The sequence below is a fragment of the Molothrus aeneus genome, chromosome 1 (genome assembly GCF_037042795.1).
Source record: "Molothrus aeneus isolate 106 chromosome 1, BPBGC_Maene_1.0, whole genome shotgun sequence".
NCBI lineage: Eukaryota > Metazoa > Chordata > Aves > Passeriformes > Icteridae > Molothrus > Molothrus aeneus.
The window spans coordinates 121,116,638-121,137,459 of record NC_089646.1 but is presented as its reverse complement, the minus strand read 5'-3'; the positions used below and the strand labels follow the sequence as shown (position 1 = coordinate 121,137,459).

The window sequence follows — 20,822 nt, the reverse complement described above, 5'->3', positions numbered from 1 at the left end:
GCATCTTACATCATTGGTGGGGCTTATTTGTTTGTATTTTTTTCCTTCCTTTTTTTTTTTTCCCTCTTTTCTAGTTTGGTATCTGGCCAAAAAATTAGGGATTTTCTCTTGTGCCTTATTGGATACTTAAGGTGTAATTTACTGGAGAAACAATGGCGAAAGTTTACAAGTTTGCTATGGTATTTGGTTGCAATTAAAGATACTGGCAAGTTCTTATCTCATCTGCAGAATAATTGTGTAGAATTTGATTCTGGAATAGTAATTCTTCCTGCTATATTTCAGGCAGGGTGACCCCAACATTGAAAAGCAGAACCTGGAGCCAAAGTGTGCGGGTTCTTCTCCAGGGATGTTCTTTGGCTCTGAGCTCTGTTTCTCTGTGCACATCCATTTGGAAGTAGTGTTTACAGAGGCATGACTTTTGTGGACAGTTTTGTGACCCAGATCCAGGAGCAAAAAAGGAGTGTTGCTAATAGCACTGTAGTCATTGGACATTCAAACTGCAGAGTGCTCTGCTGATCATAAATGTATTTATTGCAGTGACAGGCAATGGCACAAGTTAAAATGCAGACTACAGCAAACCTGTCTGGACCCACCATGGCCCCTGTGGTGCTACCGCTGCCAGTTACAGCTACAAATACACTGAGTCTGCCATCCTCAATGAATGGATCCATTTCAGAATCAGCTGCCAGCTGTAGCAGTCCTACTGCCAGCCTTGTGGATCCCACGTCTTTGATCAACTCACCAGGTAAGTTGGTCCAGATATATTATCTTTGGTGTTCAAATTAATCTTTCTGATTAATTCAAATTAATTCTGATTAATTCAAATTAATCTTTCTGATGACTTGTTAATTTAAAAAATAATAATTAGGTCTTAAAGAGGATTAAAATAAAGGAGAAAACACACGTAGAAAAATGTTTTGGCTTAAAATAAGCTGTTTACAAACTTTAGTTTCTTTATTGAGCTCAGATTTGGAGTGAAGTTTTGATCAGTGATGTAAAAGCTCAGGAAAGAACATGTCTATTTTATTTTTTTATTGGTGTATCTTTTATAGAGAAGTTTTAGTGGAGCAGGAAGGTCTCCAAGTTTATTTCTATTCCCTAGAACAGAATGTATTCTGAATGCTTGGCAGTATTTGGTGTTTCCTTTGTGGCCTAATAAGCACTGTAGTTTCTATGCTGAACTGGGTGTAAAATGCAGAAGTGTTGTCCTAACAATTTAAGCAAGAAATGTCAACGTGTGTGTGTTAGGGATAAATACAAATAAATTGCAAAAACCCCACAGAAAGTGAAACAGTCTTAAGAAAGCAGAACCGAATCCTTAAAGGGGGAGGTGTTGTATGTGAGTGTTCTGAGAGTGACTTTGGTATTGTGAGAAAAGTCTAAAACTCTGGGAAGAAGCTGGCAGAAACAAATGGGGACCTCAGGGTTTCATCTACTGTATTTGTCTCATAACTCTTATGCTACCCACTTCTGCTTCAAAGACTGGAAAAACCATTCTGAAAGAGTAGTCAACCCCTGGAACCAGTATATTCCTGACAGTAAACTTTGATGACACAGAAAATACAGAATATGCATATGCTCTCCTGCACTGTCATCTTTCATATAGACATTTTGGAAAGAACTAGTTTTGGGGCTTTTTTAATTGCATGTAATCAGAATTGTTATTGGAACTACATAGTTTCATATGATTAATATATAAATGGTATTTAAACTTTGTATTTAGCATATATGCAAAAGTTGTGTTTTAGCCAAAGTATTTCCTTTTTTTAAGCATGCTGCTTTTGCAAAGCTTTGTGAAGTTGTGAAGAGTACATTTCTCCACAAAAACTTTACAGACTCTTTATTTACAGCTCCTCTCCAAGATAACATGGCAAACCCCAAAGAGAAAACTCCAATGTGTCTGGTAAATGAGTTAGCCCGTTTCAATAGAATTCAACCCCAGTATAAGCTTCTGAATGAAAGAGGGCCTGCTCATGCCAAGGTAAGGTCACAGTTCCAGGTGATGAGCCATACCTTACATGCTGAACAGATAATATCATGGTTTGGACAAATGTGCTTGTCAAACCCAGCTACATTTCTAGTGTAAGGGCTTTCTTCCTCTTCTTTATTTTGCTGCTCTTTTAGACCACACTTTCAGAAAGTATGCCTGTATTTCTGTTACAGAAGCCCTGTAGATCATTTTGTACTTTACTCTGTCTCTCATCTTTGAATTTACATTTGCTGATCTTTATATAGACCTCATGAAGGTCTTTTCAGGGTGTCACCACCCTTCCTTAATCTTTCTGGGGCATTTGCTTTTTAGGCTGCATGACTCTTTCTCCGCAGTCAGCATGCCTCTGATAACTACCCCTGCCTTTGTTTCATGGTAATGCAGGTGATGACAAATTTGTGACATTTTTTAAAGTGCTTATTGATGCAATTTTTTGTCCATTAAGTTGATAGTCTGTCTTTGAGTCTTGCATTTTAGGGCACAAACTTTATTACTGTGCAACTTGACAACGTAGGGTTATACTAAAACTCCTAATGTGATTATAGCATAGAAGTTTCTAGTGATTTGACAGCTAACTCTGGCCGCTTGTTGGGTGGATGTCCAACTTAATAAGTAAAAATTAGGGTGCTTTCAGATGATGGGGAATACAGAGGAATATCCTCATGGTAATTTTTTGATATAATTTTGTATTTCCTCCCTACTTAGGAGCAAACTGGGAGAGTAAAAAAATCCTAGAAAAGTCTGAGTGAGACCCTGGCATAATTAGTAGCTGCTTTGTGTGTAGTATTTCTGCAGTGGCTAAATCACATGAGGCAGCAGGGCCAGGGTGTAGGTTAGTAACAGTTTCAGCTCCTCATGGGCTGTCTCTGCCCTTGCCCCTTGTTCCTGTGTTGCACACTGTGTTGCCAGCTAGTGCAGAACTGATGCAAATTGCTGACCTTCAGCTCTGGCTGGTGATGCTGAACGTGTTACAGTAGTGGAAATTATGTCAGCAGGTGTGGGGCTGCTTTTAGCATCCTTCGTTGCAAATGGAAATTGAAGAGCTCTTCCTCTTCCTGGAGGTGTTTGGCACCACAGAGTACACTGACTGGTTGGTTTTAGGTTGCATATTAAATTTGTTGGGCTTTCTGTAACTTCCCACTATTGTATTTATTGTGTTACCTTTTTTTCCCATTTTTTTGAAACAATAATCACTTTGACTGAGGTGTGGTTTTGGCTGTTTACATTTCTCAGCAGTAAGGAGATTTGAGTTATATGACATTCATATTATGCTTAAAATTTTAGTAGGATAAGAAATTGTTCACATATGGAAGGGGGCGCCCTTCTCCCAAGCAATTGGCAAAAGGATAAGGGAACATAACCTCAAAATGTGCCAGGGGAGGTTCAGTTTGGACATTATGAAAATTTTTTTTGACTGAGAGGGTGGTTAAGCATTGAACTGGACTGCCCAGGGAGGTGATGGAATAGCCATCCCTGGAAGTTTTCAAGAAATGACTGGACATGGCACTTAGTACTATGGTTTGTGTGGGGTGCTGGTCCTTGGTCAAAGTTTGGACTTGCTAATCTTAGAGGTCTAATCAACTATATTGATTCTATGATATATTTGTTATTACTTTTAAAGGAACTGATATCTTTGAAATTACTTAAGTCTGCATTACCTGCACTTGTGAAGTTCAGATTTTCAATGACTGCCTTAATTTTTCAGTTTTTCAATTTTCCTCATTCCTTTAGTTGTGCTCATAGTGGTAAAAAATCCAGTTATGTGCTCTGTAGACTCAGAAGGATATTAACTCTAATTTTGATCTGTGTAGTGAGATAAAAAAAGGGAAATGAATGAAGAATGAGGGTGATATTAATAAGATTATGCAGGTTTTGACCTATGAAAAGCGAAGAAAGAGATAGAATTTATTATGACTCTCTTAGCAATTTAGTATCATGTCTTGCTAGTAATATGATGATATACTTGACAGAATACATGAAACAGACCTAAATCTGTCCTGGGAGCATGACCTGAAGGATGTAGTGCTGCTGTTGCTCTTTGCCATTCAAGGAGCTTCTCATATTGCTTTGCTCCTACACATACTCTGTTCCTGACCACTGGTGTTTTTCACAATTTTCAGACATGCTCTCCAAGATAGCTGTCTGTGTTGTGACCACAAATGCTAGTAAATTTTTATACCCTTTTTTCTAGTTGTCTCTGGAAAATAAATTTAGACAATTGGGGTGAAATGGAAAACTAGAAACAGTGCAGTTGGGAGAGAAGTGGCTCTTCCTAACAGTGCACTTAGGGTTTCTAGGAGTCTGCCCTCCAGGTGGATTCTTCATCATAAGAAAAATCAGAGTCTTTGTTGGCATAAATGACATTTTGGAGTACATAAGTCAGATTGATCGTGTCTTCTGTCCTTCCATGTCAGTGTCATTTCACGACACAAATTTAAAAGGAACAGTGGCAAAAGAAAGTGGATGGTGGTACAGAAAAGAGGGAAAGGGGTAAGGGATGTAGCACTTCAAAAACTGGGAAGGAGGAGAGAAGGTTATACACAGAAGAAGTGAGAAGTAAAGAGTTGTCAGAGCTTAGAGAGACTGACCTTACAAGCACAGCCGAGTGGAAACAAGCACAAGCATGGTGGCCTTTGCATTTCTGCTCTCTGGACATCAGGTAAATTATGTTCAGTGTAAGGATTAGAAATTTCCTCAGGTGAAAAATGTCTCTCAGTCAATAGCAGAACTGTTAGCTCTGGTATTCCAGGACTTGAATGTTCCATTGTCTGCTCCAGAGTTTGGATTTAGGCAGGTTAATTCCTTTAATAAAGGAATAAACCTACTTCTATGTGTGGGTTTTTGCAGGAGTTTTTTGGCAGATGTGTTAAGTGAGAAGGTGCTCTGACTGGCAGAAATTTCCTGAGCAAGCCCTTTATCATCTGGAATTCCTATTTATTGCTCTAAGCACTAAGAGTTATAGGTAGATAAGTAGCCATTATTAATAATATTTTCATTTAAATTCAGGATTCTCCTCCTCCTATAAAAATATTGTACTGATACTTTCTTGCAAAATATAAAATATATAAACTTCAGATCCAGAAATCAAATTTCAACTTTTTTAGTAATAAGGATGTATGTTCGTAGGTAATTTATATAATTATGGGTATTTAGCTCTAATACCCATCTTAGCTTTCAGATGGGGGTAGGGTTTGACAGAGTGTAAAATTAAGAGACTATTTCTCTCTTTTCTTCCATGAGGAAATTGTTGTGACTGCTGTGGCAAAACCAACATGGCAATAGGAGCTCTGATACAGGGACTTGCATTGTGCTTCTGAAAATTATAGTAGGCCAAAACTCAAGGCTGTAATTAAGACACCAGTATGTATTTATAGCATTCAGTTTGAATGCAATATGTGCATGTGCAGAGGGCTGAGCTGGGAGTCACATACATTCTTGTGTTCAACTGCTTGTTTGCAAGTACTTGCTAAAAAAATGTATGTGTAAAGGCAGATTTAAAGGCTGACCACCACATTAATCTCTAAAAACCTGGTCCTGAATCTAGCAAGTTTAAATAAGTGAAACAATTAGAGAGCTGTCAAAATTAAAATTTTACTTTATATACTTCTCATACTGATATGTAGATAATTTTTTCTTTGACTCAAGTAAGTTAGTCTGTTTTCTGAGGTAGGTGAATCTTAGTTTACTGTGTGTGTCTGACAATATATTAAGTCCTGTTTTTTATCTAGGGATTATGTGGCAAATATATCAAGTTCCTAGCTTTTCTCCCCTTGTTCTCAGCTGCTCAAATTTAAACAGAACATTTATGTATCATACAGAAGATAGAGTCTCTCTAATATCTTAAACATGCATTGAGTTTTATCGGCACAATTTGCACAGCATGGATACTTGAAATAGCCCTCTCTCACAGAATTTGAAATATATGGTTTTTATCAGTTAGTCCATTTCTGAACTCTGGATGTTTACAGTTCCTGTCCTCACTATAGATTTTACATTAAGAATTGCAGTTTCATTAGAAAAGATAGTAATTCTTTTGCTTCTTACTTTCTCTTTTTGAACATGCTTGAGTTGTGACTCTGCCCTAACAAAAGGCATTATTTTTAGAAATCTGGATATGTGAGAAATTAATTCACTCTGTAAAACTATCTGGGCCAAATTCTCTGCTGCCTTGAGAAGTGTGTAGTCATTTATGTTCATTCATAATCATTACAGAATTGATTTTTTTTTTCTCAGTAGCATGTTTAGTATTTGTTTTCTACAAGTAAAGTGACTAAACATACTAAAATATAGGAAGAAATGTGTTCATAGCTGACCTGTACATAGTCTTCTAAGAGCAGAGGATCAGTTTGGAGTTATTCTTACTTGGTTTAAATACTATTCTGTTCTTTGATAATGACATTACCATTACACTATTTTACTTTGTGATTTGAAAGGCCAAATGTTGCTCACTGATAAGGTCTCCCTGATCTCTGGAAGAATCAGATGTGTTATCTGGGAGTTGAATACAATGAAAAGAAAGCACGGTCTCTCTTCTGCCCTGGAAGCTTTTATACATATTGTTCTAATCCACAGTGATAATCTTGCCAGTGTTTACCTGTTCTTTGTCTTTGAAGATGTTCACAGTGCAGCTGACTCTTGGAGAACAGACATGGGAAGCTGAAGGAAGCAGTATTAAAAAGGCCCAACATGCTGCTGCTAGCAAAGCATTGAATGAAACCACCCTTCCCAAGCCAACGCCTAGACCACCCAAAAACAATGTAAACAATAATCCAGGTATGACATTTTCCTCTGTGTTAGATCTTGTTGAAGTCTCAACATATTATAGCACTAAATAAGTAATTTTAACAAGATACTTAAATTTCTAGGATGAAAATCAACATAGCTATAGTATGATTGGATAATGCAGAACCTCTAGTAAGCTCTCATGGAAGAATTTTTAATGCACATATCTAAAATGGTTGAACTGTAAGGGAATATATTCTTAGGTAATGCTTAGATGTGTGCTAAGTGATGGTATGTGATCAACAGTAAGCAGACTGGAGAAAAGGAGAAAACCAGACTGAATTAACTAAAACACATTTCCCAAAGCATTATTTTAGCTAACTTTCCAATGAAGCTGGAAATTTTATCCAGTCCAATCCTGTGAAATTGCATCTCTGGCATAAACAAAAGGTTGGGATTTGACATGAGAACTTTGACAGGTAATTTCCTGCATGCTGAGATTTCCTTCAGAGCAACCTGTGCTTTCAAAAAGCTTTCAGGTGGCTTTAGAAACTTGATTCAATAATAGAAAGAATGTATACTGGTGTCTTGCAGCCTTCATTTTGAGCTGTTACCCACAAGTTGCCTTCACTGCATGCAAAACCTGAGGTACCTCTCATGCACATGCTCAGTGATCTGTTCTGTCTTGATCAATAAAGAAAAAGAATCATAACTTCATTTCAGACTAATGTAAAGGAAATCAAGTGGTGAGAATCTTTTCCCATTTTTATTTTTAAACAATCCGTTCCCTTCACCTCTTTTCTGTATTCCCTTTCCCCCCTTTAATTTCCGTCTGCCCCTCCCCCTCTTTAAAAAATGTATTCTTTAGCCACTTTCTTAAAATTAAGTAATTTTGCAGTTCATTTTCTCTATGTTGGAAAGAGAAAAGCAGGAGTAAATTTCCTGTAGAACTTGTGAGTATTATCCTGAGCATCAGGGATTGTTTGAGAGTGGTATGCTAGTGTTCTCTCTCTCCTTTGGAGATCAGTATGTTTCCTCTCCAGACCCAGGACACTGGCTTTGCCCTGCTTCCTTCACAGTCGCTGTGACTTTAGCTGCTTAGAAAGCAGGAGGCTCAAACCTCTGTGAAAAGGGATCCTGAGTGTGGTTCTTGACATTACAGAGCATTACTGAGTTTCTAGATTTTTTTTGGCTTTGAGCATATTCTTAGAGGGAAAATCTGATAACAAGAGGAATAGGCTTTAAGAGAATAATTAAAAATTTTATCATTTAACACTATAATTTTTTTTCCATTGTATATGTACAGGTATCTTCTCATCAAAATGACATTTTGTGTTTTTATAAAAAATTTTAATTCATAGGAATGTCTTGCTCTGGAAATTATAAGAATTATTGGTATAAATTTTTGACTAAGTGTTGCATAAACAATTTTATCATTTGGCATATAAAGCTTCAATGTCAGACTGGAAAATTAATTGTAATTTTTTAAAGGGTAAATTTATTTGAATCTCTCATGAAAATATTTTCAGAATATATAAAATCCTTTTTATTGGAATGCATATTTAGCTCATTTAGGATTCTCTGACAACAGTGTAAGTGGGGATTACAGTAGCTGAATGTTATAACTAAGAAAAAAGAAAGAAAGAAGTTGGATGTAGCTTATTTGGCATTTTTGAAACCATGCAAGCATGCAAGTACTGGCTGCCTTCTATTTTTGCATTCTGTCACCAGTAGATGGCTGTAGTTGCACTGATCTCCAGGAGCTGTATGCTCAGTCTGTTAGATCACTCCTGTGGGACCATTAGTTCTTAGACATAGTCTTAAGTTTTCAAGTCTTGCAAATAAAACATTTTTTTCTAACTTGTAAGATTCCTGAATGACTGCAGTAATGCCTTTTACTTCATGCTTGTTTCAATGACTCTTTGCTCTATTTGTGGTTTTATTTAATGGTATTCAGCAGAAAGACACATTATTCTATTATCTTTATAGTTCTTTCGGAAAGTATCATAATGTATTATAAGTACTTTAGGAAGATGAATAACCAGCTTGTTTATTACACTGATTTTCTCATTCATATCTGTAGGTTAATCCACTGAAACTGCACAGAGAATTCATTGAGAGAGATTTTTAAATGTTCTTTCTCATTGCTTTTGATTAAGTTGGCATTTATATTCCTATCTTTTAAAGAAACTGAAATGTGTTTTTAGTTGCATCCTTTGAATTTAAGAGTAAAAAAAATATCTCTCTTTGTAGCTCAGTCCTGCTTGTGTGTTTTTCAGTATTTCTGGTTTAAGCACCTTACTCACAGTGGTTTTTTTTGCAGGCAGTATAACACCAACTGTGGAGCTGAATGGTCTGGCAATGAAAAGAGGAGAGCCTGCCATCTACAGGCCATTAGATCCAAAGCCAATCCCCAATTATAGAGCAAATTATAATTTCCGGGGCATGTACAATCAGAGGTTTGGACTCTTTCTGTTATTTTATTTTTTTTATCCTTATGTCCTAAATCTTCATTAAGTTTCTAGGTTATTTCAGAGTAAAAGAAAACTAAAAAATTTTGTTAAGGAGAGTCTGCAGTGTTATTTAGAAACATGCATAATTACCTCCTAAAAGAGACAGGTGCCCGTAGTTCATCAAAAGAATAAAGATGTGTAAAACTGCATTTATTTTTTTATGTGCATTAAAAAGCACATTAAACAGCCATGGTAGTGAGGAGGCAGAGCATTAACTTCAGAGAAAGGTTTTGCTTTTCTTTGCTGTCATGTCATGTGATTAGAATCTGTGGCATCAAAAATGAAGCAATCTTTTCTTAGAAATTGAATATAAAATTGGAAGGAGTGCATTTTGATAACTGGCCTGAAACCATTCTCAAGTTTCTGTTTTTTTTAGCCATTCTTCTTGGTCAGCTATCTCAGTTCCTTAATCCTCAATGTTTAGTAAGGAAAAATCCTTTATTTCACAGTTTAAAAAGCTATATTCAGAACTATGTCAATTTTTAATCTGAAAAACTTTCTCTGAGATAGGTTTTTCCTCATTTTTCCATATTTGTCCCCAGAGGAACTATATTAAATCAGGTCTTTTGAAGCTCCAAAAGTGAGACAAAATATGATCTGTAATATGAAATGTGTGTCAGAACAGGTCAGAAAGTTCTAATCACATGTTTTATCAGTGGAAAATGTTGTCTTTTTAATAAAGCTTGACTTGATGGATTTCATGTTCATTTTTATGCATCTCATAATTGTCAAATGGCTTGAGGATATGAACTCTGAAGGAGTATTTTGGTTCAAAATTACTCTTCATTAGAAATTGAATTTATTGCAATGTTGAAAAATTAAGGGGTTTAAAAAAAAAAGCAGCATTTCAGAATTGTCTAAGGAAAATATTTCAATTTACTTAATTCTATTTTACGTTTCCCCAAATCATGATAATTTGGTAAGTGTAGGGTTTTAACACTTCATTCTGAGTTTGATTTTTTATTGTTTTTTAAAATTTGCTTGGCTGGTGGGTTGTGTTGTTTTATAACAGCAATACCTAGAATTATAGAAGACAAAAAAACCCCAATATAACCTGGAAGAAACCCTTTAATTATTCTGTGTAACAGTGCCTGGTTTTTGTATCACTTGTCTTATATTTCTAGTCACCGCTGACCTGTGTCTCTGCTTACATCCATCATGGTTTAAAAAGCTAATTATGGTGCTTGAAATGAGTTTAGTTAATATTTAGAAATCCTTCATTTATTTGAATTGCTTTTATAGTGAGATTAGCTTGACTAGCAGATATAATGCTATACTGGAAAAAATGAAAGCTAGTTAAAGGCATGAAATCTGGAATTCTGGAATCTGAACTTAATTATGGAAAGGTATTGGTGGAAATAGAATGTCAAAACACTCAGCAGTTGCTGGCTCTTAATATTTCTTTTCATAGAAAATGATTAGTGTGTCTAGCTCAATTTATAAGTTTGCTTCTTTGAAAACTTTCTTGCATGAGAGCCATGTTTTGGTGTTAGGGTAAAATGATACATGAAGGTTCTTTTTCAGGGCACATTAGGTAGCCAAGGCCACTTGATTTTTCTGATCACAAAACAAACAGGCTAGGTGGGATAGAATTCCACAATCTGTGCTTGCTTTTTCATTGTGCTTATTTGAGTGCAGTTACCCATGCAGAATAGCTAATAATATTGTGGTTAGTAAATTGGATAATAACTAATAATATTTACTAAGTAGTAAATAACTGGACATACCTGTCTATCTGCATGAATACATACCTGCTGTGCACACACCATGTATGCAGACGAATGCCAGAGGAAAGAGGAAGCAGAAAAATGATCTGTATTGTACTGTTGATGGACTACTGTGTTAGAAATAATTGTTCATTGCCTTGTTTTGCATAGGGAGGTGCTGGCCCTTTATTATCACAGTAAGAAAGGCACTTAGACTTTGTAAGGCGTCATTTAAATGCTGTTTGTTATACCTGCCGGTTTAAGAAACAAATATTACAGATAATCTTCTATGCCTTCTATACCTTGGGCCCTGAGTGGTGTGGCATTGACCAGGACTGTTCCCCATGGGCACCACATCATGCAGACCTCAGCCTTAGCAGAGATTAACCCCTCTTGGTCATTCACACTCTTACAGGATTTGCTTACCAGGGGACAACCCTGTCAGGAATAGTCAGGAATGATGGTCCTGTGAAAACTTCGTGCTGTGCTGTCAGATAAAGGCAGGGCCCCGCAGGTGGTACCGAGGGGGAGCTGCCCAGGGGCCTGTCTCTTGCCACAGGTCTGTCCTGTGGCCAGGGGATTTGAGCAACACAGCCCTGTCCTGTGAGCTGTGCTGGGCACGGGCCCTGCAGCTCAGCACAGCCCCCATGGCTCAGCCTGGCTGCGCTGTGGGCACTGGGTGTGATGGGCACGATCCTGCATCTCCTCCAGTCAGCATCGCTTGGCACCTCCTAGACACCCTCACCACAGGCAAGTCTGGAGACACAGTCTGCATTGTTTGTAATAGCCAGTGAAGTCTGAAGTATAAAGCATATGATGCAGCACTGTATTATGTTCCTGATGTATAATATGCTACATTTATTTTCTTCTACTGCCACATTATATTTAGCATTCATTTGCTGATTTTTGGGAATTGGGTAGTGGAATAGAAGTACTGTTGGAGTACCCAAGTAAATGCAGACTGTATAGAGAGTTAAAAACAAGATTTGAAAATTAATGTAGATAAGATGCTGCATGAACTTTTTTTTCCATTTTCATTAGTTTCTGACTGTAGATTATTTTCTGTTATTAAAAGAGATACATAATATGTTAAATAAATTGGAAGCTTTGTCTTTTATACTGTGTCTGCATTCCCTTTGCTGATCTCTGTTTAAAGAAATGTGCTTTTCAAATAGATGAAGATACAGATGAAGATTAGGAGGTTGCATTAGGGAAACTCTGGTACTGGCAAGACTAATGTCTTGAGGAAAAAACAGATTATTAAGTTCATTCTAGGCCATATCTCTGTACCAGTAAAGTCTAGTGTTTCAAGTGGCGCAAAAGATCCTTTTCAGTATCTCATGGAAACATGATCTGAGAGTTGCAATTCGTATGCAAAGTTGATGGCTAGATTCCCTGCCAGGCTAAGATGATTTATGTCAAAGTGGCAGTGGAGCATATTATATGGGCAGTATGTTGCACAGAGGATGATGAAGCAGGTTTGTAAGGGGCCAACATCCATTGGCAAGGTCTGAAGCTGATGGTGTAAATTTATAGTGAAGGTGATAGCTATGTGATAGGTATGTCCTTTTCATAGGGAGAAGGACAGCAAACAAGTGAGAGGAAAAAGGGAAGGTTTTTCTACTGCTTAGCATGGAAGGCAAGTGATGAGATATCTCAAATGAGCATCCTTCCATAGGTGTTCTCTTCAATGCAACAAATGTTCTCAGTAACATTTTCCCGTAGTAATTCTGTGGTTTTTGTCAGGACATGCTCTAGCTACCTGTTGCTTACAGTGCTGATAGTGCTGCACCAGGGTAGGTGTTGGATACTGGCTGTTTATAGAGCTTTGTGCATGCAAAACTCAGCATGGCAGACAGCAAGACATTTAAGGCAGTGTTTAACACTGTGTTAAGGTCTTAGCCTTTAAGTCTCTTCCTGTGCTAAGTTAGGAGGTGCAAGGCAAGTCAGTGTCCCTCTTAGGGTAGCTAAGTAGATAAAACACAGTCCAGCTTGGAACTGGATGAGGTATGAATGTTTTCATCTTTACTCTTCACTCAAGATAGTGAGTGCAGTACTGCTAACTTGTTAACAGCATTGGGCCATTGCCATTATACTGCATATTGTGACAGGCTGATGAAGTCTGTGTGAGGCTGAGCTGAATCATGTGAAGTTACCAGCTTAGGTCTCTGGTAGCTTGGGTATGTGTATACTTCTGTTCATTTATTTCACAGTGTAGATAATAACTTGGAGTCTTCTCTGGATTTTCTTTATTGAAGTAAAATCCATGCAAGTTTGGTAAAAGAAAGTTTGATGGCCTCTGATATGACAGAGCTCTTAAAAAAGTTGTCAACCCTGAATCCAGCCAGGTTAGACAACTTCTTATTTAACAAAGGTTTCTGTATTCCTAACAGAGATTATAATAGAGGAAAATACTCTTTTGGCACTCAAAATTTACCAGTTATATACAACCAATTTGAAAGCTCACAGGTTGGAATTTCAAGCAATTTTGCAACAAAAGCACACTAAGGCCTTCCAGTTCAAACACAATTTGTTACAGAAAAGCTAAAAATGGTGAAGATTTAATTTTTATGGCTTCTTTAAGAGTTTTCCAGGCTGACTCTGGGGAAGGAGGTGCTGTTGCTTTCAGCGCTGGGTTGTTAACTGATGTAGCTTGCGTGTTTGTCAGCACAGCATTTGGCATGAGTCAGGAGAACTGGCACGCTGCTCAGCACAGCCCAGGCCTTGAGACACCAGGTCAGGTTTGAAAACTATTGGCAGAGCTGAGGACAAAGCATGTGCTTACTTTCATATCTGTAGCCAATGCTAGAACCCATACTCCCTCGCATCTCTGGCTAAAATGCAATTGGCTTAAACCATGTAAAAAAGAATTAAAAACACGACTGCTTAAATGAGAGCAGTTAAAGAAGAAAATAAGGTATCAATTCTGACTACAGGGTTGTCCAACTTGCCTTGTTACCATTGAATGCTGGTTTTATTTTTTTCTTCAGTTAGAATTGAAGAGTCATTCCTGAAGTTTAATTGTCCTGAAGTACTTTCAATTATAGAATGTCTATAAGTGACAGAAGAAATTATATCTTACAGACTTACCTAAACGAAGAGTTTTCAGCCAGGAAATAAAACCACTAGAAACTGAACAGCAGCTTTTGATGTTTTAGTTTGGAAAGTAACGTTAAAGAGATCATAAAACCCAAACCTTGTGTTTTAGGAGAATTCAGAAGTTGTTTTCTTAATATATAAAATTCCTTAATATGTGTCTCACTACAATCTAGAGAGCTTGAAAAATCTATATATATAAAAAAAGAGGTTTCAAAATTAAAACCACTTGTGAAATGTAGGAACAAAGGAAATACAAAACAATGACAAGCTAAAGAACGGAAGTAAAATAATTAAAGCAGTTTCTTGCTTGGTTTTAAGGAATTTGGATGGTGTGATAGCTCTGCAAGCATGTCACGCAAAGTGGTATTGTGCCTTGGATAAACTACAGCTTCTGTGCACTTGGACAGTTTCTGCTGCACTGAGCCTTCATCTTGGTCTTGTGTAGGGCTGCTTCTTCCTGCATGTATGTTGTGTACTGCAGACTAAAGAGAGGACTATCCCCTTTCTCCTCAGAGCATGGGAGAGTGCACAAACCATTCCCCATCTTCTCTTTTTTCATAGCTCTGCCATTCTGAGCACGTTTTTCTTTGATGTTAATTAGTGCTTCTTTACAGTGCCATTTGCAAGACCAAACTCAGAAAAATAAAGCAACAGCATATTCTTGCCTCTTGTGGAGCCAGCTACTCTGCCTGGTCACAAAGCACAGACTATCGTCCTACCTGGGCTTGTAGTTCCTATCTGCCAGGTACTCAGTTGCTGCATGGAACTGTAGACTTCTCTGCTCCTGAAGTGATGTATATCAGCCCTGTGGACCAGTGCCTAAATACTGAACAAGCACTTTAAAAATGAGGGATAATAAAAGAAAGCTTGAGGGCTGGTCTGTGGCCAACTACATCTGCAGCTGCTAGCTTCATAGTGGACTAACATGTTATCCAATCTAATGATCAAAGAGAGAGCAGACTGTGTGATTATGGGATAAGTTACTAAAATTGTCAAGTCATATTAATAAAAGATTGTATGGTGAAAGAATGGAATAAAATGAAGAGTTTGTTTCTTTTATGAATGCTGACCTAAAGATTTAATATGTGCATCAAAGGGAAAATATTTGAGAGAAGTGTTACTTGACATGAGTGCTTAGTAATGCAGTCTAAATCCTCACCCAACTTCATTTGTTTCACAAAAGTTACATAGTCCTATGAGGGGGGAAAAAGGAAAATCTAGCCAGAAGAACAGCTGTGGAAGCCAAATTTGAAGTGAGTGGGTTGCAATGCAGGAGACAATGTAAAAATCTATTGATATTAGCATTTCCAAAACTACACCTACAGTTATACAACCCAGTTATCTAATTTATAGAAAGAGAATGAGGTCTGAAATTTTCATGACCTTTAGATGTTCTCCTGTGCTGCTTGAGCACCCTGTTTACCTTCTAGCAAAAGACAGCTCTCTGCATGGAGAGCCTCATCTGTTTGAGGCACAAATATTCCAGTGCATAATATAAAAGGCAGTTGGATCTGAAACACTTCTATCTCTTATTAATTAGATCAGCCAGCAGCCTGGAAAATGTAAAATTCAGATTGGTCCAGGCAGTCTTTTTTTACTCTAGGCACATGATTAGCCTAATATCTGTTGCTAAATTCCCATTATTGAGGTTTTATGTTGGGGCTTGCTGCAACAGAGGAGAATTTTATGCACAGCTGTGTGTAAAGCAGATTTTTTTCCCAAGCAAAAATGCTGTGGCAGATGTGGGACACTAAGTTGCCTAAACATAGGTCTCTGGTGCCGCTTGAGACATCGCAGGGTGTGTGAGACATCCACATGGTACCAATGGATTTAGCAGAAGACCTGGAGGAGACCTTTACTGGAGTGGCAGCAGAAGGTCAGGCAGAAGGTCAGGAAGGTCAGATACCCTAGAGCATTTCAAATGGCCCTGTGTAGCTAAGTTTAGGCAATTGACAGAATCCCTAAAAGTGATGTTCAGTCATCGTAGCGTTTCATATAATCCACTAGGACTCCAGCTATTTGTGAGAAACTTGTCTGTTCCATGGGTCAGTCCTGTGTCACATCATGTGGATGTTTAGGTACATGACTCCATCTCAAGTTGTACTGTGTGCTTGTGTTCAGGCAGCTAGGTGCAGTTCTTCAGGGTGCTGGTGGGATTTGGATCCAAGCTCAGATGCCTTTCAAATAGTCTCTGCCTGTGCATTAGAAAGTCTCAGTCTCCCCTTATAAATAGTGGAAGGATTAGGCAGAACAATTTCTAGTCCAGAATGCTGTTTGTCGTGCCTTAAGCTAGGTTGTCTGTGTTTTGTATGGATCTCTCCAGAGCTTCACTATTATAGCAACTTAGTGTCTACACATTAACTAAATACCTAAATTTAGGCCTCTGAATCTAAGGCTGAATCCTGCTCTGAGAAATAATCCTAAGAATGTTGATTTGCAATAATTTTATGAGTGCTATAGTGGGAGTAATTTGACTGTCGCAGTGGAAGGACTGAAAAAAGGACAAAAATCTCTCCCCGGAGAGAAGTGGGAGAGAAAAGTATTAAAAGAACAAACTCTTTAGGGACATATCTGGGTAACAGCAGTTTTGAGGAGAGGCAGGCATGCAAGCACTGAATTGCTTTTGATTGAATAAGGTCCTGTTTTGCTGCAAGAAGTTGTTTGGCTGTAGAGACCAGTGCCCTTGCTCCCCACGTGAAGTGAACCCTCACTCCTGGGTTGTGTTGAACTGATCACAGCAAACAAATCTCTTGGTTTGTGGGGGAGCAGTATGAGGTGCCACAGGGATTTTTACTTTGCTACAGTTGTCAGCTTCAGACCTTAGCCATAGGGTACAACATTCGTCCCCCAAAAAAGCCAGAGTCAGAGGTGCTTTGCCTGCATTTCCATTCAATGTTGCAAAATTCTGTCCTTAAAATTTGTATTTTAAGGATTGAGAGATGTGATGATAAAAATGTTTACTGACTGACTTTGCAAAACCTCCTTTCTGCATTCCTCACACTCCTCCCAGTAGTTTGGGAAAAGAACCTTGGAAGAAATATTAAAAACTACTTGAAAATAGAAATTCAGAGTTTTTTTAAAATAGGTTATATCTCCTTAATTCTGAACAATAGATATCGATTTCAAAGGATTAAAACTGAGGGAAATAAAGAATAGTCCAAAGAATAATGCAAGTGATTGTTCAGATTAATTATTCAGCTGGAAATAGCTGATTTAGACCATTAGATGGCAGCATGAATTTGTGCAAGAATTTCTCAGCAAAAGCATTCTCAAAAAAGTTGCCTTTTTCTATTCTGAAGCTTTTCATGACTTTAAAATGTCATAATTCCAGCACAAATCAATTTAAACCAGGTTTTCTGCAAGGCTTTGTCTCATCATTTTCTTCAAGTTTTCCTCTTCTATAATAACTGAGGCTCTAATGCAGTAGCTTCAACAGCAGTTTTCCTTTTTTATGTAAATCTAGTGTGAGTAAAGGATGCCAGTTTGCCAGCAGTGACAATTAAGTGTTTGGTTCATCTGCACAAAGCATGAATTCTGCATTTCATCATATTAATTCATTCCTCAGGCCTGCCCTAAAGACATTTCCTTAAAGATAAGGCTACAACTTGGCCATTAAACCTGCAGTCTATTTGTACTAAAGAAGCTTTCAGATTATTTGAACATCTATTTGCTTGTAAGGGACTGAGATTGCCAGCTGATGCTTAATTCAGTTGTGTACATTACCAGTTGAGATAGGATTCAGATCATATCTAAAAGCAAAGCCTTGTCCATCACCCTTTTATTTCCCCTGCTAGTGCATTGGCATTATGGTGTAATAATCCAGTCACAGACTTTCAAATTAATTCTTTGTGTTCATCTTCTGCATGCTACATTTCACTTCCCCTGGCCTGTTTGTTCCCACTAGTTGCCTGCCTCCCACACAGACATATTGTTACAAGAAAAGTGTTGAGTACAGCTGTGCTAAGATTTTTCTTTGCTAGTATCTGTTTCTAGGAAAGGAAAAGGGAGAAAGTCAGTCCATTTCCTGTTGGTTTAAAACAGCAGAAACATCTGTTTGTCTTAAGATAGTTTTCCCAAAAGAACAGTGGCAAGGGAGCTTGCAGGTGATGAGCTTTGCCATTGCCAGTAGCTATCAGTTTAGACAATAGTGATTATATGGTTGGCTTAAAACAAAATAAGATTCCTTAAGTGGCAGAGGATATTTATTCCTGCAGTAAAATTTTTGACAGCTAATGTTTAATTTCTACAGTGTTTTAAATCTTAAATATACATAGAGTATCTGGGATCAGAAAACCCAGATTCTGCTATGGAATCTACAGTTTCCACTAAATTCTGTCCGAGATTGATTTTTCTGCAGTCCCCTCATCCTGTTATCATGAATTTGCACAATGAACACAAAATGGTGTTGGGTGAGGTGTCCTGGCACAGGGTGCGTATAATCCTTCCGACAAATGCATCCTCTCACTACCATCCACTGCATTAATGGCTACATTTAGCCTCTAAGGGATCAATAACATATATACTCTTAAGTGTATTTACAACATTACACTGACAGCTGTTAAAATAATGTTATGTAGGCTAAAAATCAAGTTGACAGAATAGAGAGCAAGGTTTGAGGTTAGTGTTCCAAGTACAGTGTCTCTTCATTCTCCCAAGTCAATGCACTTACCTGGTAGGTAAAATCTTTTTAACCTTAAATGTAGAGCATTCTAGATGCTTCATTGCTCTTTTTGCCTGAAATGTGATGCTTCAGGCATGGCATTTTACAGTATTGCAGCATTCTAATCACTCTGCTCAAGATGAAGTTGTTTTGTCAATGAACTTTTGGCCCTAGTTGTAGAGGAGCTCCTAAGCCCTAATGCTTCAATCTTTTCTTAATTAGTATTTTTATTCATTTTCTTTCAGGATATAGTGAACTTCCCAGACCACTTGCTTTCTTGCTTTATGCTAAGAGCATTGCCCTTGCCTTCTGTGGTCCTTGGCTCATGTTTTGACTAATTCTCCTGAAGCTTCTTCAGTGGACAATGTTCTTTACTTTGGGTCTTTAACTTCCTCAGATTTTTATCTGGTCTGGAGGAAATCTATCTGGCTCCAGATGTGTCTTCCAAGCTTCAGATGTGATTTTTCTTGTTCTTACAGAGGCTGAAAACATAAAGAAGGGTAATACAATCCTGATCTTTGGTTTCCTAATGTTTGTCTTTCAACACTGCCCTTCCACTTGAGAGACTTCCTGTAAACCTTCTCATCCAAAGATCCTCAGAGCCAACAGCCTGCCCCAGCACCTTGTGAATCGCTTCAGTCTGTTGGCTTTGCAACTCACTGGGTGTTCTTTCTCTAGCCTGCCTTTAACACAGCCAACTTTACTTTCAGGATATGGACAGAAGACTAGTCTGGTTGGTATGTATGAAAACAAGCACTGATTCAGAATGCTCCTCCAGGAGCAGGAATATTTTGGGTGTGTTTGTTCTTTCCACACAGTTAGCTTTTTATTCACCCTTATCTTTTTCCTGTCCTTGTGCTGAACTAAGGGTATTTCAGATGGGACACCTGTGAGATAGTGAGTTCAAGGAAACAAGCCTGTGTGGCCTCCTTTCTTCTTATGGCCTTTCTGCTGTGTCCAGAACCTGAATATTGGTTACCAGTAAATATGTTCTCTTTCCTTTGCCTGCGTGTTTTGGTAATGACAGAGGTGAACTGCTCTTAGAGCTCAAACTTTACTTTGAGAGGTTGCCATAATTTTCCTGAGGGAAGCAAGCAGAAAGGTTAGTGGCTAATTTTTTAACAGCTTATAACTCTGTAAGATCTGACTGGAATTGTACTCTATCCCTACAAGGTCTTTGTCACTTTTGAAATGAAAGTTCTGCCATAGAATGAGGAAGTATTAAATATTGTGAAGGAAGGTTTTAAAGATTCTTTTGTAACAGAATATGTGCAGTCTGAAGGCAGAACTTTTCACCAGCAATCACTGTGTTATAGTTTCTCTTCACATCTTGTCTATTATATTGATTTTGGTGGGTGCTTGTATTCTGTGAAAGAAAAGTACAGTTAACCTCTCTTCTGAAATGCCAGTTCACAGGATCTTCCAAAGATCTCCATGTCTTTATAGGGTATTTTAAAGAAGAATGCCAGTTTAAGTTGGTTTTTACTGTCACAGAAAGGATAGGTGCACTCACAGGTGCTCATCAGGTACTTCGGCACCATAATTTGTTTGGCTTAAACGTTTTACTAAAATGGTTTACTAAAATGGTTCCCTTCAGTAAAGGTAATCTCTATGTTGACCTTGTTTAGCTAAGTCAAACATTGTAATAACCATTTCACGTGCTATGAAGAATTTCTTTACAAAAAGAGTTGTCAAGCAATAGAACAGGCTGTGCAGGGAAGTGCTTCAGTCACCACTACAGGGGGATTTAGTTTCACTTAATGAAATAGTTTTGTGGTGTACTTGTTAGTGCTGGGTTAATGGTTGAAATCGATTTTCTTAGAGTTCTTTTCCAACCTAAATAATTTTATGATTCCATTTTAACAGTCTTTGGTATCTCTGTCCTTCAAGACTTCTTTTGAGTCCCTGTTCTCTACAATTCCACCTCATTTTATAAACATTTCTTATGTTTCCTACCTTTTAGAAAGTCTGCAACTTTGTATTTTAGTGTACTGATCTAATGTGATCTAGTTTTTTTTTTTCTTTGTTAATATTCAGTACTAAATTTTATTCACTGGACCAACTGAGATCAGTCATTGTGCTTTGGTGACCACTACTGTGGCAGTCTCATTGCATTATGTATGCATTTTTAT

At 37.7% G+C, this 20,822-nt stretch overlaps 1 protein-coding gene across 2 annotated transcripts in view; it reads left to right on the top strand.

The window, feature by feature from the left end:
• Positions 1–20,822, top strand: part of STAU2 (staufen double-stranded RNA binding protein 2) — a 171,090-nt gene that overhangs the window by 19,003 nt on the left and 131,265 nt on the right. For both annotated transcript variants that reach the window (XM_066563927.1, XM_066563919.1), the window contains exons 2-5: positions 538–745; positions 1,851–1,981; positions 6,604–6,763; positions 9,036–9,171. In XM_066563927.1, the coding sequence (XP_066420024.1) occupies positions 547–745; positions 1,851–1,981; positions 6,604–6,763; positions 9,036–9,171 (626 nt within the window). In that variant the 5' untranslated portion in view covers positions 538–546. The remainder of the gene's footprint in view (positions 1–537; positions 746–1,850; positions 1,982–6,603; positions 6,764–9,035; positions 9,172–20,822) is intronic.